The following is a 12,652-nucleotide window of genomic DNA, read 5'->3' as shown; positions in this document are numbered from 1 at the left end:
CATGCTATGGATATGAGTTTCTTCAGCATCGAGGTGGAAGCTGGTCATAGGTGATGATGGACGGTTTGTTGATGACTTGAGACCAGGACACACCTTTCAGATGGACGACAAGACTAAACATACAGCCAGAACTACAATGGAAAGGTTTGGATCATATCATAGCCCATGTGGTGGAGTACAAGACAGAGGTTTTCTTCAATGTTTTAATGCACAGGAGATGAATGTATATTTCCGAAAACCTTACACTTTTTCACAATTATTCACAGTTTTGTCCTTCGCATAAATCTTATTAAAATATATTAAAATCAGGTCATAATGTAAGAAAATGTAAAAAGTTAAATGGACGATCTATCGCTCCTAGGCACTCTGTTTAGTGGTGCAACATTTGTCAAAAAGGAACCATTTTTATAAAAAAAAAAAAAAACAAGTGTGTGGTGACATATTTGTGTGCACACCTCTCACTGTGCATATATCTGATGAAACACCACATAACCTACAACGTAATAAAGAGCGGCCTGCACATTCCCTCTCCTCTAAGTCAGGACAGACATAATATTGTTCACTCCACTAGCTCCAGCTAATCACATCAGCCTACTGACCGCGTGCACGCACAGGGAAAAGCGCAAAAATAGATGCAGCCAAAAGTTTCCGCATGAACGCTCCCAGAGAGTTGCGAGTTTGATGCCAAGGTCTGACTCCCTTTCGAACGTTGCTTGGTCCTCATTAAGGGGAGACAAGAGATGTGAGAGAAGACGGAAGTAAAAGAGGAGCCGTCACTGTGAAACCATCTACTGGAGTGTAAAATGTTATTTTAGATACGTTTGGCATGGTTACTGTGAAGTTTGCATTGCTCTGCGATAATACGGTGTGTGTTTGTGCGTGTGTGTGTTCAAAGCACAGAGCCATCAGGGATTTCATAGTTAAGTCCTTTCTAGAAAAGAAACCCCAGGACGTGAGGATTTGACAGATTTATGAAGTCAAAGCCTTTTTAATATGTATCAAACTGCTGATGCATACAATATCTCTATGCGTCTGCATGTGGGTGGGTTGGAGTGCCTGAGTGTGTACGTGTCCTGCCAGATATAACTCGCCTCTGATTATCAAAAACTGGAGATCTCAGGAAAGATAAACGCACCAGCAGTTTTAGGATCAACTTTGAGCCTATGTGTGTGTGTGCGCGACACCCCGCACCCACCCCAGGGAGCATGAGGGTGCGTGCAACTTTAGCCCTCAGAAGGAGGTCTGGGGGGATTATAGGGTGGAATGATGGGAAAATCTGGGAACACTCTTTCATTTGCTCACATGCCAGGCTGCTTTTAAGGACCAAATGCAGGCAGAGAACATGTGTGTGAGCGGCTGATGCCTCTTCAAAAAAAAAAAAAGCACATTCCTTGTTTCTGCTCTGGATGCTGATAGCATCTATGTGTGCACATGCAGACAAAAGTCGACCCTGCACAAGGGCAGTTTTAAATAGCTTTTTACTCACTGTCCGTGAATCAACAATGACGATCGGGAGTTATCAGGAGTCTCTGCTGACATCATGCATCCCCCGGGAATTATACTTGGGGACAGAGCTCTCCACCTGGAAAGCTGATTTTGATTCCAGGATGAGGAATTGTCTTCCACTAACCCCAGAATTTCCGAGCAGAAATGTGCCGCCTTGTAAAAGAAAAAATGGACCCCGTTTTATAGCAATAGCAATTTATGATGTGTGAATAAAAAAGGACTGAGAGCCATAATAAAAGTCAAGATCCAGACAAGGATGATATACTTTCCACAAGAGCAAAAAGGAGAGAACTTGAAAAGCAGAAAAAAGTGTGAAGTAAACATAGATGAAGGCGTTATCTTGTGCCCAAGGCTTGAAACCACGTCTCTGTGGAAGGGTGGATGGGCTGGAGAGCTTCTGAGGGACATCATTTCAGTCACGAAAATGCAGCTGCCTGAAACCACTTGAAACAAGTCCTCTCACATTTAAAAGATGTATGAGTAGGCAAAGAAACTTCTGACCTCTCTTGACTTTTAAATCTTTTACTCTTTCAACTTATTGCGGCTTTCATTGGTTTTTCTTCCTCTCCCAGCTCTTGCCCTCACTCACCCTGTCCCTCTGTTTTCAATTCTGTCACTTTCCCTGAATCCAGGGCATGCTGAGACGTCTCTCTTGTGTGCGTGTAGAACGTGTGCAGCCCCAGTGTCGCGTGCTTCTCATGCAAGAGCTGGTGATGTAACTCCTCAGACCAGTCAAGGCCCACCTTCCTCCTCCTGGCCTCCTTTCTATCGTCTCTCCTTTCCTGCTTCATCTTATCATCCAACTGTCCATCATGGCTGTGTTTCATGTCTCTCATCAGGTTTTCTATTGTATCACCCTTCAATCTCTCACTAGCCTGGGGGAAGGGTGACCTGGTGGTTTTTAAGGTTGTCTTTTCACAGTCACTTCACAAGTGATTTTCATCAACAGCTTCTTCATTAAGATTCATAACGGTAGCTGCACACAGAGCAACAGATGGGGAGGAGCTATTATTTCTGTAATTGTTACTAAAGGACTTTTTTTTAAACCAGGAGTAATTTGGTTACATGCTTTGTTTAACTTGAAAAATTACAAATCTAAAAACTTCACTTCTGTCAGTTAAGGTCAAAGTTCAGAATTTCACAACAAGAAATCCTCTATATTGCTTTATTCAAATATTTTGACTTAACTTTTAAAAAGTAAAATTACAGTGAAAAATATAAAAAATTTAGATTTACTGTATTTATACTATGCATTATGTGTGTAATTTTAAACTGCAGCTTAAGATGCAATATGTGGTGCAAATAGACAACTTTTACTTTCGTGTATGTGCTTGAGCGGGTTCTTTGCTAAAATGTTTAGTTTTTAAGGAAAAGTAACAACTGAAAACTACTGAAGCTGTTATGGCTCACACATCACCTGTAGTGGCAAAGGCTGCCTAAGTCACTGGCGATCAGCACTTCCAAAAATGCAAAAATAACTAGAAATGATGACATGAGGCAAATTCAATCTACAGCCTGAAAAAGCATCAGGTTTCACGTAACTTGTAACAGCAGTGAAATATGAGCTGTGTATGTAGATAATGGTACTATTATGACAATCTATTGCATATTTGTTCTTTCCTTGACATCAGACATTTTTTCACCTTCATGTTTGTGGATTATGCACTTTGCAATGCCTAATACTTTATAAATGCATTTAAATATGGCACAATTAAGTTTTTTTTTTTTTTAATTTAAAGCAATGTTTCAGCACACAAATCTTCCATTGTGTTACAAATCCTTTGATGTCAGAACCCGGTAACTAACAGGGGTGGGTTATTTTCAAGTCTCTTTAGACTTATTTTCTGTGTACAAGAAAAAAAAAAGTCACATTTATTTGGCATTTGCATTTGATTCTTTTTGATGTTGTGGTATACCCACTCCAACCATGACCTTAAAACTGAGAAACTTATTGAACCGTGACTTATTTGTACTATTACAACAGTCTCAGACATTGTGCAAACATTCCCCTTGAAGGGTAGAAATTAACTTTGAGCATGACTTTAGATATAATATGGGATCTCTTATTCCAAAAAAGGCATCTGTCATTGAAGACATCGAAGACATGATATAACTATTAAAGAACAGAAAACTAATGACCGCGTACCAGATTCCATCTGTGATGACTTAAAATACTAAGCATACAGATACGGGAAAGCTCCGGCTTCAGGAATCCATTATCTACACTATATATGAATGTTTTCAGTTAATCTAAAAGACAGGTTACCAATCTTTTGAAGAATAAACACATGTAGCTGTTCAGCAATTAAAACCTCATGGCTTTGTTAATCATATGTGGACTTATGGAGCAATCCTACTGTGATGCTTTTCACTAATTCATGTCAATTCTAGAAGCTAGTCTTATCTTAAACGTGAAGAGAACCACAGAGGAAAATATATAGGTTTTAAATTATTTGTGATCCTGAGGAGTGAAAAATAAACCCTGTCATGCAAGAATTTGTTTCTAATGTGAACTCAACCTCAGTGTGCATTACTCTTCAGCCCTTTATACTTTGTATTCTAAGGGGAAAACTGCTGAAAAGTCAAGGAAATATTTATGTTTCCTTGACTGTTTCTCCTATCAATTATTTATATTCCATTTAAATGTCACTCTGTCACAGTCATTCTTATTATGAACCATCTCCCAGTGAATCACAGCATTGTAATCCACTTCAAAAAGGCTCACAAGCCATAAAAAAACATGAAGACATTCTTGAACCACAAGACTAGAAATATTTGTAGCATTCTGATGTTTTTTTCAATTGGTTAAAAAAAAACCCCCACCTGAGTCTGCATTTCAGGATTCTTGCTGACATTTTTTGATTACAGCAGGCATGCTAAAAAAGCCAGTAGAGGTCCTGAAAATCCCATGTATCTGTTTTCTTGGAACTTTGATGATTTATAATTTTAGGGACAGCTGAGTAAAATTATTAATCTAAGAGACCAAAAGCTTTACAGAAGTGGATTTCATCAGGAACCTATGCACTAATTGTCCAAACCCAAATACTAGATGTGGGGTCTAATTAAGGCAAGCCCAGTAAGACATGCGGCTGCGATTTGCTCAGTCATTAAAAAATGCCCGTTTTTCTATGACCAATTAGCAAGCAGTATTGTGACAGCATGTTCAAAATATTGGACTACTGCTCAAGTAAAAATTGAGCAGTAGTCTCAATTTTAACATCTGTATTTCATATAAATGTTAAGATACTGCTTGTTTTTTTAAAGAAATTTCAAAGCACCTTTATTGACAGTGTTCACACAAGAAAGGGGAAAAGAGAAGGGGGAAGACATTCAGCAAGGATCTCGAGGCTCAGAGTTGAACCTTGTACGGTTATATTACGGGATACAGGCTGTGAATGGAGTCCATGCTCTGCTGCTATACCTGTCAGTGTGAACTGCTTGGTCCAGATAGAACCTTAGTGTGTTACAGTGTCCTAAGGGAGATAGTCTCTTTGGGAATTCATCAAAACAAATACGCTAGCAGCACAGAACTGATTCAAACTTTGACAAATTTCATAGGCCTTTCAAACTGCAGTACGATTTATTAACTTGGTTTTTAAGCTCATGGGTGGTGATGTATGTAAGGAGGTTCGTTTTGTAAATATAAAGTAAAATAAACATGAGGAAAACAGTCACGAGTGAAAACAGATGCTTTGGATTTTAATATGACGTTTTCACTTTGCTAACATTATGGTGACTGATAAATTCCCCCAATGCTTCCTTTGTGACCTGTTTATTGTGGATAGAGCCGATAGATGGCTAGTCCTAATAATTACTTAATATTAATAAAAAAAAGTCTGCAAATTTGTCTATAGAAACCACTGACATAAGGGACAACCAGAGATTTTCCTGGTTCAGTCGATGGAGAAGCTGTTGTACTCGCCCCGTGCTCATGCAGCACACTGATGTTTTGCAGTGCCACTAATGCCTCAAACTATGCCATATCAAATGTCTTCGCTACTTCTTCTCCTCTGCAGTCAGACAGATCTGCTAGGCGTGCAGCCGCAAAAGTGGACCTGTAAACATGAATGAGCGCTACAGCGCCAGCTGGCTGACTATGAAGAATGGGGATCAGAAGAACTCGTCCCATAAATCTCAGCCTACGAAAAAAAAAGCTTCTGTGGTGCTTATTAAAGACTGAACAAAAAAAAACATTGTCCCCCGCTAGTGCCACATGAATTAAATTTCCCTGTTTGTCTCTCACATCCAGCAGAGAGTTGCACTGTGCCATGGCTCTAGCTCGTCATGCACGGCTCTGCCAAGGGGTTATGGGGCCGTAAGAAGAATATGAGTTAGGGGCTGTTAAGAACATCACCACCACTAGTTTCAACACAGATTCGCTGGAGTTTCATAGGCTGAGGTCAACAGTAATTGGTTATTATTTACTGATACGTATGTGTGAACAAAGCAAGCTCAACCACAAATATTAAACTGATAGCATCAGATTTTAGCTATGGTAACAATTAAACTATGAAAATTATTCTTTGTACTTTTACAAAGTAAACTTGCAAATGAAATCTTAAATTAAAATATTAAGATATTTAAGGTGTTTTCACACCCGGGAGTCCACTGTGGAATAATTAGAGCTCAGTAAAAATTTCTCAGTTGACCAAAATATATTCGAACCGGCCGTTTTGGTTATCCAAACTTTGATCTCAGGGGCGTTTAATCCTTTAAAACTATAAACACAAGGTTATTGAATAGTCTGCGATGTGAAAGTGGTGTTTGCCTCAGGGTTCAATTCTACTCTTCAAGATTTACGCAAAGTTTGGTCCCTTTGACGTTTGCACTGTTTTGTGTTATGTTGTTCCAAACCCAAATCTGTCCTCTCGGGCTGAACTGAGCTGTAAATATTTACTGACCTGTTTCCTCACTCAGGCTGTCCCATCTCTTCAGACTATTAAGAGAACGCCAGAACACAGTTGTGCTTAAGCAGTTCTATGAACAAAACTAGTCAAAATTCATTGAAGTAAATTACAATATGGATGCTTCTGACAGGACTAAAGATGGTTCATTAGTTTCTTATTTTAAATGTTTTGTAAGCCAGTCTATGCATAAGCAGCTGAATATAGGGTGAATTGGCATTAATAATAATTATTGTATTCAGAATAAACTATAGGGTAGAAGTGAACAGATATAAAGAGAATAGAATCAAATAATCTGGAACACAAAGGAGAAACAACAAGAAAGCAGAAGAATCATGAATCGATGACCTTTCTTTGATCAGCTCCCCGTTTTCCTGCCAAATCTTTTCCAGAATTTCCCTAGTTTGCATCACTTCCTCTCCAGCTGCATGCCACTTCTGGTTTAGTTCTTCCTCTCTCTGCTCCCATGACAACAGCTGCTTCTCCATGGCATCACACCTTTGTTGACATAACAACCACTTCTTATTTTTCTCCTCTACTTCCACTGTTAATCTGTTGATAAAGACACAAAGGGTGAGAGTTGCACAAACATGTCTGTATTACAATATTCTGGGAGGAAGTGCTCTTTTCATCTGTGTTTAAACAGGACATGTTTGCGCCTGTTCTGAACAACCACCCATGCATGCACACCTGCAGGTGCACCATGATTCTGTGCTGATAGGTCAACAGGTAACTGATGAAAGCCAGCTTTGTTACATCAGGATAAAACCATCCAGTATCTTTGGAAAACTTTTATTAAAGTACATAAGTCACAGACATGGAAAACTGGGGCATATTTAAAAAAAAATACTTTAGCAATCCGAAAATGGAAGTTGCACCTCTTATTATCCAAGTTTATTCAGTCATTCCACAGTTATATGCAATAAATTAGGATATTTGGTCCGATGAGGCTCGTTTGTCAGAACCTTTTGAAATTAGTGATCTTTAGGCAAGTATTAAACATAAGTCAACATTTCTATTTTAAATTTTTTTTTGTTCTTATGAATATTATAAATATTATATATATAAATATTTACACATATATAAATAAATATTTGCAATCCTACAATGGATGAATACATTTTTGCTTGTTTTTTTTTCCTCGTTTGTTTGTTGACCATGAAGTAATGAGGTCATATTTAATAAATATGCTATTAATTAACAAACAATATGAATCTGATTTCTTTTTATAAACAAACAAGCATGAGGCTTTTAGACATTTTATAGCTAATGAATAATTTGTTGCAGCATAAAAGAGGATAGGTGTGGAGTCTTGACCAGATTAACACTCTTCAGGCACTTATGGTCACCATTCTTAGGGGATTGGAAAATTGTTGTCTTCTCACCCTCACACAGTCTGAAATTACATCCACCCCCGTTGCTATTATAGGTTGAGCTTTATAGGAGCCATGGGGTTAGATCAGAGACTGCTGTGTGGGATGGGAAATAAATCGACAGTGTAACTGAACACACCAAGCGGCCAGCAAACTAGAAAGGAAATACCGGCAGATAGCATGTGAAAAAATATACACCCCGCATGCCTGCAAGTGGAAGATGAGAGGCCCCTGCACTTATACGTGTCTTTCTGTGGGCGTACACATGTGGATTGGGGGTATGTGACACACATGTGCATGTCTGTATATCAGTGCGATGCTGGCTAATCAAAGCATATCTGCTGCAACGTACATGCTTCTGGGCACTGATGAGAGTTTGTGAGAAACACGACTCCACGCCAGCTAAGAAGTGCTTCCATCTGTTGCACCAGCCTCGCACGAGACTCTGCAGCGTCACAAGCACTTAACGGAGCCTAAGATCTCCTCAACTAATTTAAGAGATGCTAACGTACCCAGCTCGCACGGGGAGGCAATAGATCTGGAAGTGCATGGGAGCGCAGGAAGAAGACGGTGGTTAGGAGAATGACTGGGCTGAGTAAAGGGGTTGTGTGGGAGAAGCTAAGGGAATTTATTGCTCGGTGTGTGGGAAATATGAAAAGAGGGAAAGGTTGATAAACCTGAGCAGTTTCTGTCCGTATTCCTTCTCAGCGTCTTCCTGTTTAAGCAGCTGCTCATCCCACTGCGTCTTCTGTTCCCTGGGGACATAAAGTGCAACAATAACGTGGTTGATCAGTTTATGTACAGTATATGCATTAACAAGACAGTGACAAAAACTCAAAAACGATCATATTTTTCTCCTTTCCAGAAATTTAGAGTCATTTGACCCCGGTGTCATATCGAGGCAGAACGATACACATTTATTCCCTGAGCTTGTTTTTACAATCTCAAGTGTCACTGAGCCAGAGACCAAATCCATCTAACTGGTGTCCTGACTACTCCCACGCTTGTATCCTTGTGAGGAAGAAGCCAGCCTTAACAATGGATCCTCCCACTGGGATCAGCAAAAGTTCAAGATAGCTTCCTGTATATTCCAACTCCTCATGCTTAAAAACTGCTGTGGGCTGTTCTCTGATGGCTAGATTGGACAGTTTTTCATGTTGTTTTGGACTTTCAACACAAAATTTTCACTCTGTTTAAAATAACATTTCTTTTTCTTTCTGTAGCTGCACCTTGACTCCTCAGAAGGGACACTGAAAATCATTTATAAGTTCAAATCTACATGGATTGACAACAAGTGCACATGGACCAACATACAAACCTACACACACACACACACTGCCACATATGTTCTCAGACACACACACGCACCCACACACACCCACACCCACAAACACACTTTACCCTAACCCTACTAACCCTGTCAGCTTCTCAACCTAATTCCCTCTCTGATGGCACGGTCAGTTAATGTGTATACATGTGTGTGTGTGTGTGTGTGTGTGTGTGTGTTATCGGCTGTCTAGCCCTGTGACCTTGCAGCCGCACGCAATGAGGATACAGAGTGAGAGGACCAGCATGTCTAAGCTCACAGGCAGACAGCCTGTTTTCACTTCCAATTTCACAGATTTTTCTGATAACTGTCTTCAGTTTTTTGGTGGATTCAGTAAAAGCTGCACTTTTATTAAAGAATATGTTTTTTTTTTTTACATATTTGTTGAAATGATCATTATTATCGTGATGGTACGAGACAATCTGTAAAAAAAATCTAGCTCTACTTTATCCCAGTGCTTCCAGTACTAACTGCTGAAATAAATCACACAGGCAGAAACAACCAAAGAGAGACAAGAGAGGGTTTTAGCGCTATCAATCACTCTCGTGTATGCACCACTCACATCACTCCACTCCCTCTTGCTCTCTGCTACGCTACCGCCGATTCATCACAACATAGCCTTCCACGAATGCTAAGACTAGTTATCGAGGCCACGGATGACGGATGTGGTTAAATAGTTTTCCTAATATATAAATATATATATATACTGCATTTTTAAACTGTGAGAACAGCTTATGATTTCTTATATCAGACATTCAAGATGTAAAAACATGCTGAAAACTGAATCAATGAAAACTGAAAACTGAATGAATACGCACAAAATTCAGCTGACTTTAAAGGGGTAGTATTATGTGTTTCCATCTCTGTTAACTACACTTGCTAACAAATGCTGTATACATAAAAAATGACTTGAAAGAAATTTTGCATTTTAATATAAATGCCTTGCAATTGGGTCTCTGTCACTTTAAAAACTCCTGCTATTTCTGAAACTCTACCTTCAAGAAGTCATCACAATATTGTGCCTCTACTAACAATTAACTACGTTTTTATCAGGTATGTTTTTGATGAGGGAATAACATTTGAACATCAAAAAAGTTTATTTTCCTTAATACCGCCCGTTTAAAGAAAATCCCATTATTGATGACAGATTCTAACGGAACCAGTAATGATCCCCTTATTCTACAATAAGGGGATCATTACTTAGGAACATATTTGTTTCTAGTGTAAGTAAATGTATCAATCAGTCAAAAAAAAAGAACACAGAATTAAAACAGACTGAGATAAACAGAACGATGTGCCTCTGCTGATTCTGGAGCGGAGAAAATTCAGGTGACAGTGCTGTTTAAAACTGTGGCAGATCAAGCACTCCATATCAAAATACGGTCAACAAAATACAAAGAAAGTCTCTTGAACGGGGGAAAAGAAACCCTACTCATCAAAACGTAATTTCTTTGAGATTTTCTGATTACTTTATATTAGATAAAGAGAAACAAGACGGTTTTGATTTTCTTTGAATTCAATACAACAAAACAGGCTAAAAAAAGAATTTCCTGAAGGGCTGTGACTGATTAAATCTAACCAAGATAAACAGTCACGAAGGAAAAAAAAAAAAGTCTTTATGTTTGTGTGTATGTGTGTGAGGCAGAGAAGATAAGGAGGAGAAAAAGTCTTCAGTTGCACCCTGAAATCAATAGGTAAATTACTGCAGATACTCACACTCTCACTTTAACTTTAATGTATACACATGCACACACACACACACGCACTGAAAGGGAGAGACAGTCAGCATGCAGCAGTCTTATGAAAACAAGCCGTTTCACATCAATCACATCTATCCTTTGCTCTTTCTCTCTTGACCTTCAATCATTCCACCACGTACTCTTTCATCCATCCTCCCTTGTTCAGTGCATCTATCCTTTCTTTCATCTGTTCCTCCCTTGCCTCTAATCCATCCTTTAAACTGAGCCTACGTCTGCCATGTGTTCATCCCGTGATGAAAGGATCTGCTCAGTGATTCCTGCCAATCAGAGCGCAGCTGGAACCTTCCTATCACCATTAACACACATGTCAGCCAGAAGTTACATGTTCAGAACGCTCCGCTGGGAAACTCCTGTCAAGTCTGGAACATTCATAGTTGCCCATCAAGCCTAGAAATACTCCCAGTTATGTGAGATATACTTCACTCCTTAAAAGCTCTTGTAAGTACACAAGATTTTTTTCAAGTATTAGAAGAAAAATGACAAAGGAAATGATACACCAAAGTCTTGAAGAGTGTGTAAGTGGATGTGTGTCAATAGTCTGCACTTGAACATCCCTTAGACGGCGTGCTTGGAGCAGATAAATTCCACAGCCTTGCTCTGTTCTCGCCACGGCGGAAATGTGTGTGTGTGTGTGGCAGTGTGCGTGTGTGTTTCCAAAGCAACGGACTGGCGCCACAAAAAGACAACAGGTGCTGAACACTCAGTCGATGGAGGTGGTGGGTGAGGGGTGGGGTTAAAGGTTAGGAAGCTGTTATGGCAACGCTTACACACAAACAAACTTATTGTTCACGAATGTCAAACCGAAGAATCCAAGGCTTGGGATGCTCTGCAGCTTATATGGTACAGACTGGGACTAAGAAGAAACATGATACGCATACTCTCACACACACACGCACGCACGCACACACACACACACACACACACACACACACACACACACACACACACACACACACACACACATGCATATAAAAAGGTTGTGGGTGTTTCTTTAATTCAGCCAATAAGAGAAACGGAAAGAAAAAGCTCGATCAGAAATAAAAGAGACATTTATATTTAGTTTAATATAATGCAGCACCTATCACTAAATACATATTTAGTGATAGGTGCTATCACTAAATATCAACTCTCACTAAATATATACTTAGTAGAGCTGTATAAATAAATCGATTCGGCGATATATATCGATATTTTCCGCCCTCGGAAAGTATCGATTTTTCATCCGCGAGTATCGATCCGTTAAACAATAGGGGTCCATAGCCTTGTAGCTCTTTTTACGTCTAGTTTGTTACGGCATAGCAGCAAGACTCCACCTCCCTCAGTCTCACTTTCCACTTGAGCTTAAAGTGTACATTATAAACTACACACCAGTTTTTAAATTGTGTTAATAGGCCAAGTATAACCGGAGTTATGCTAAAATTAGTAAACCATGTTTTTCCAAATGTCAGAGAAATGTCAAAAGCGCCGCCATTCCCGGCTTTTCCGATTATGTGAGGGGGAATGAGCTTCAAAAGTACGAAACTTAACATTAGATTCCTGTGTTTGTGGACACGTAAAATCTTCAATAAATAACGATGGGCTGTATTTTGTTGCTGAGAAACGAAGTAAAGTTGCGCAAGTAAGCGTGAAAGGGAAGCGGAACCGAGTAGCGGAAAGGAGTAGCGGCGCGAACGGAGCAGCTGCAAAAGCAGTGAGATCGCGAAATTAATGCAAATTTCGACTGGTAGCATTCACTTTGTAATTAGTTTTTAGCTTAGCTGTTTCTGTTCTGTATATAAAGGA

The 12,652-nt window shown here is 39.4% G+C and overlaps 1 protein-coding gene across 1 annotated transcript in view; it reads right to left on the bottom strand.

The window, feature by feature from the left end:
- The window catches only part of lekr1 (Leucine-, glutamate- and lysine-rich protein 1), a 76,794-nt gene that overhangs the window by 15,576 nt on the left and 48,566 nt on the right, over positions 1-12,652 (bottom strand). The window contains exons 7-8 of the mRNA XM_008425324.2: positions 8,461-8,538; positions 6,759-6,962 (exon numbers count right to left, since the gene is read on the bottom strand). Coding sequence (XP_008423546.1) covers positions 6,759-6,962; positions 8,461-8,538 — 282 coding nt within the window. The remainder of the gene's footprint in view (positions 1-6,758; positions 6,963-8,460; positions 8,539-12,652) is intronic.

The sequence above is a fragment of the Poecilia reticulata genome, linkage group LG13 (assembly GCF_000633615.1).
Source record: "Poecilia reticulata strain Guanapo linkage group LG13, Guppy_female_1.0+MT, whole genome shotgun sequence".
NCBI lineage: Eukaryota > Metazoa > Chordata > Actinopteri > Cyprinodontiformes > Poeciliidae > Poecilia > Poecilia reticulata.
The sequence above is the reverse complement of the archived record's forward strand: the minus strand, read 5'-3'. Positions and strand labels throughout refer to the sequence as shown.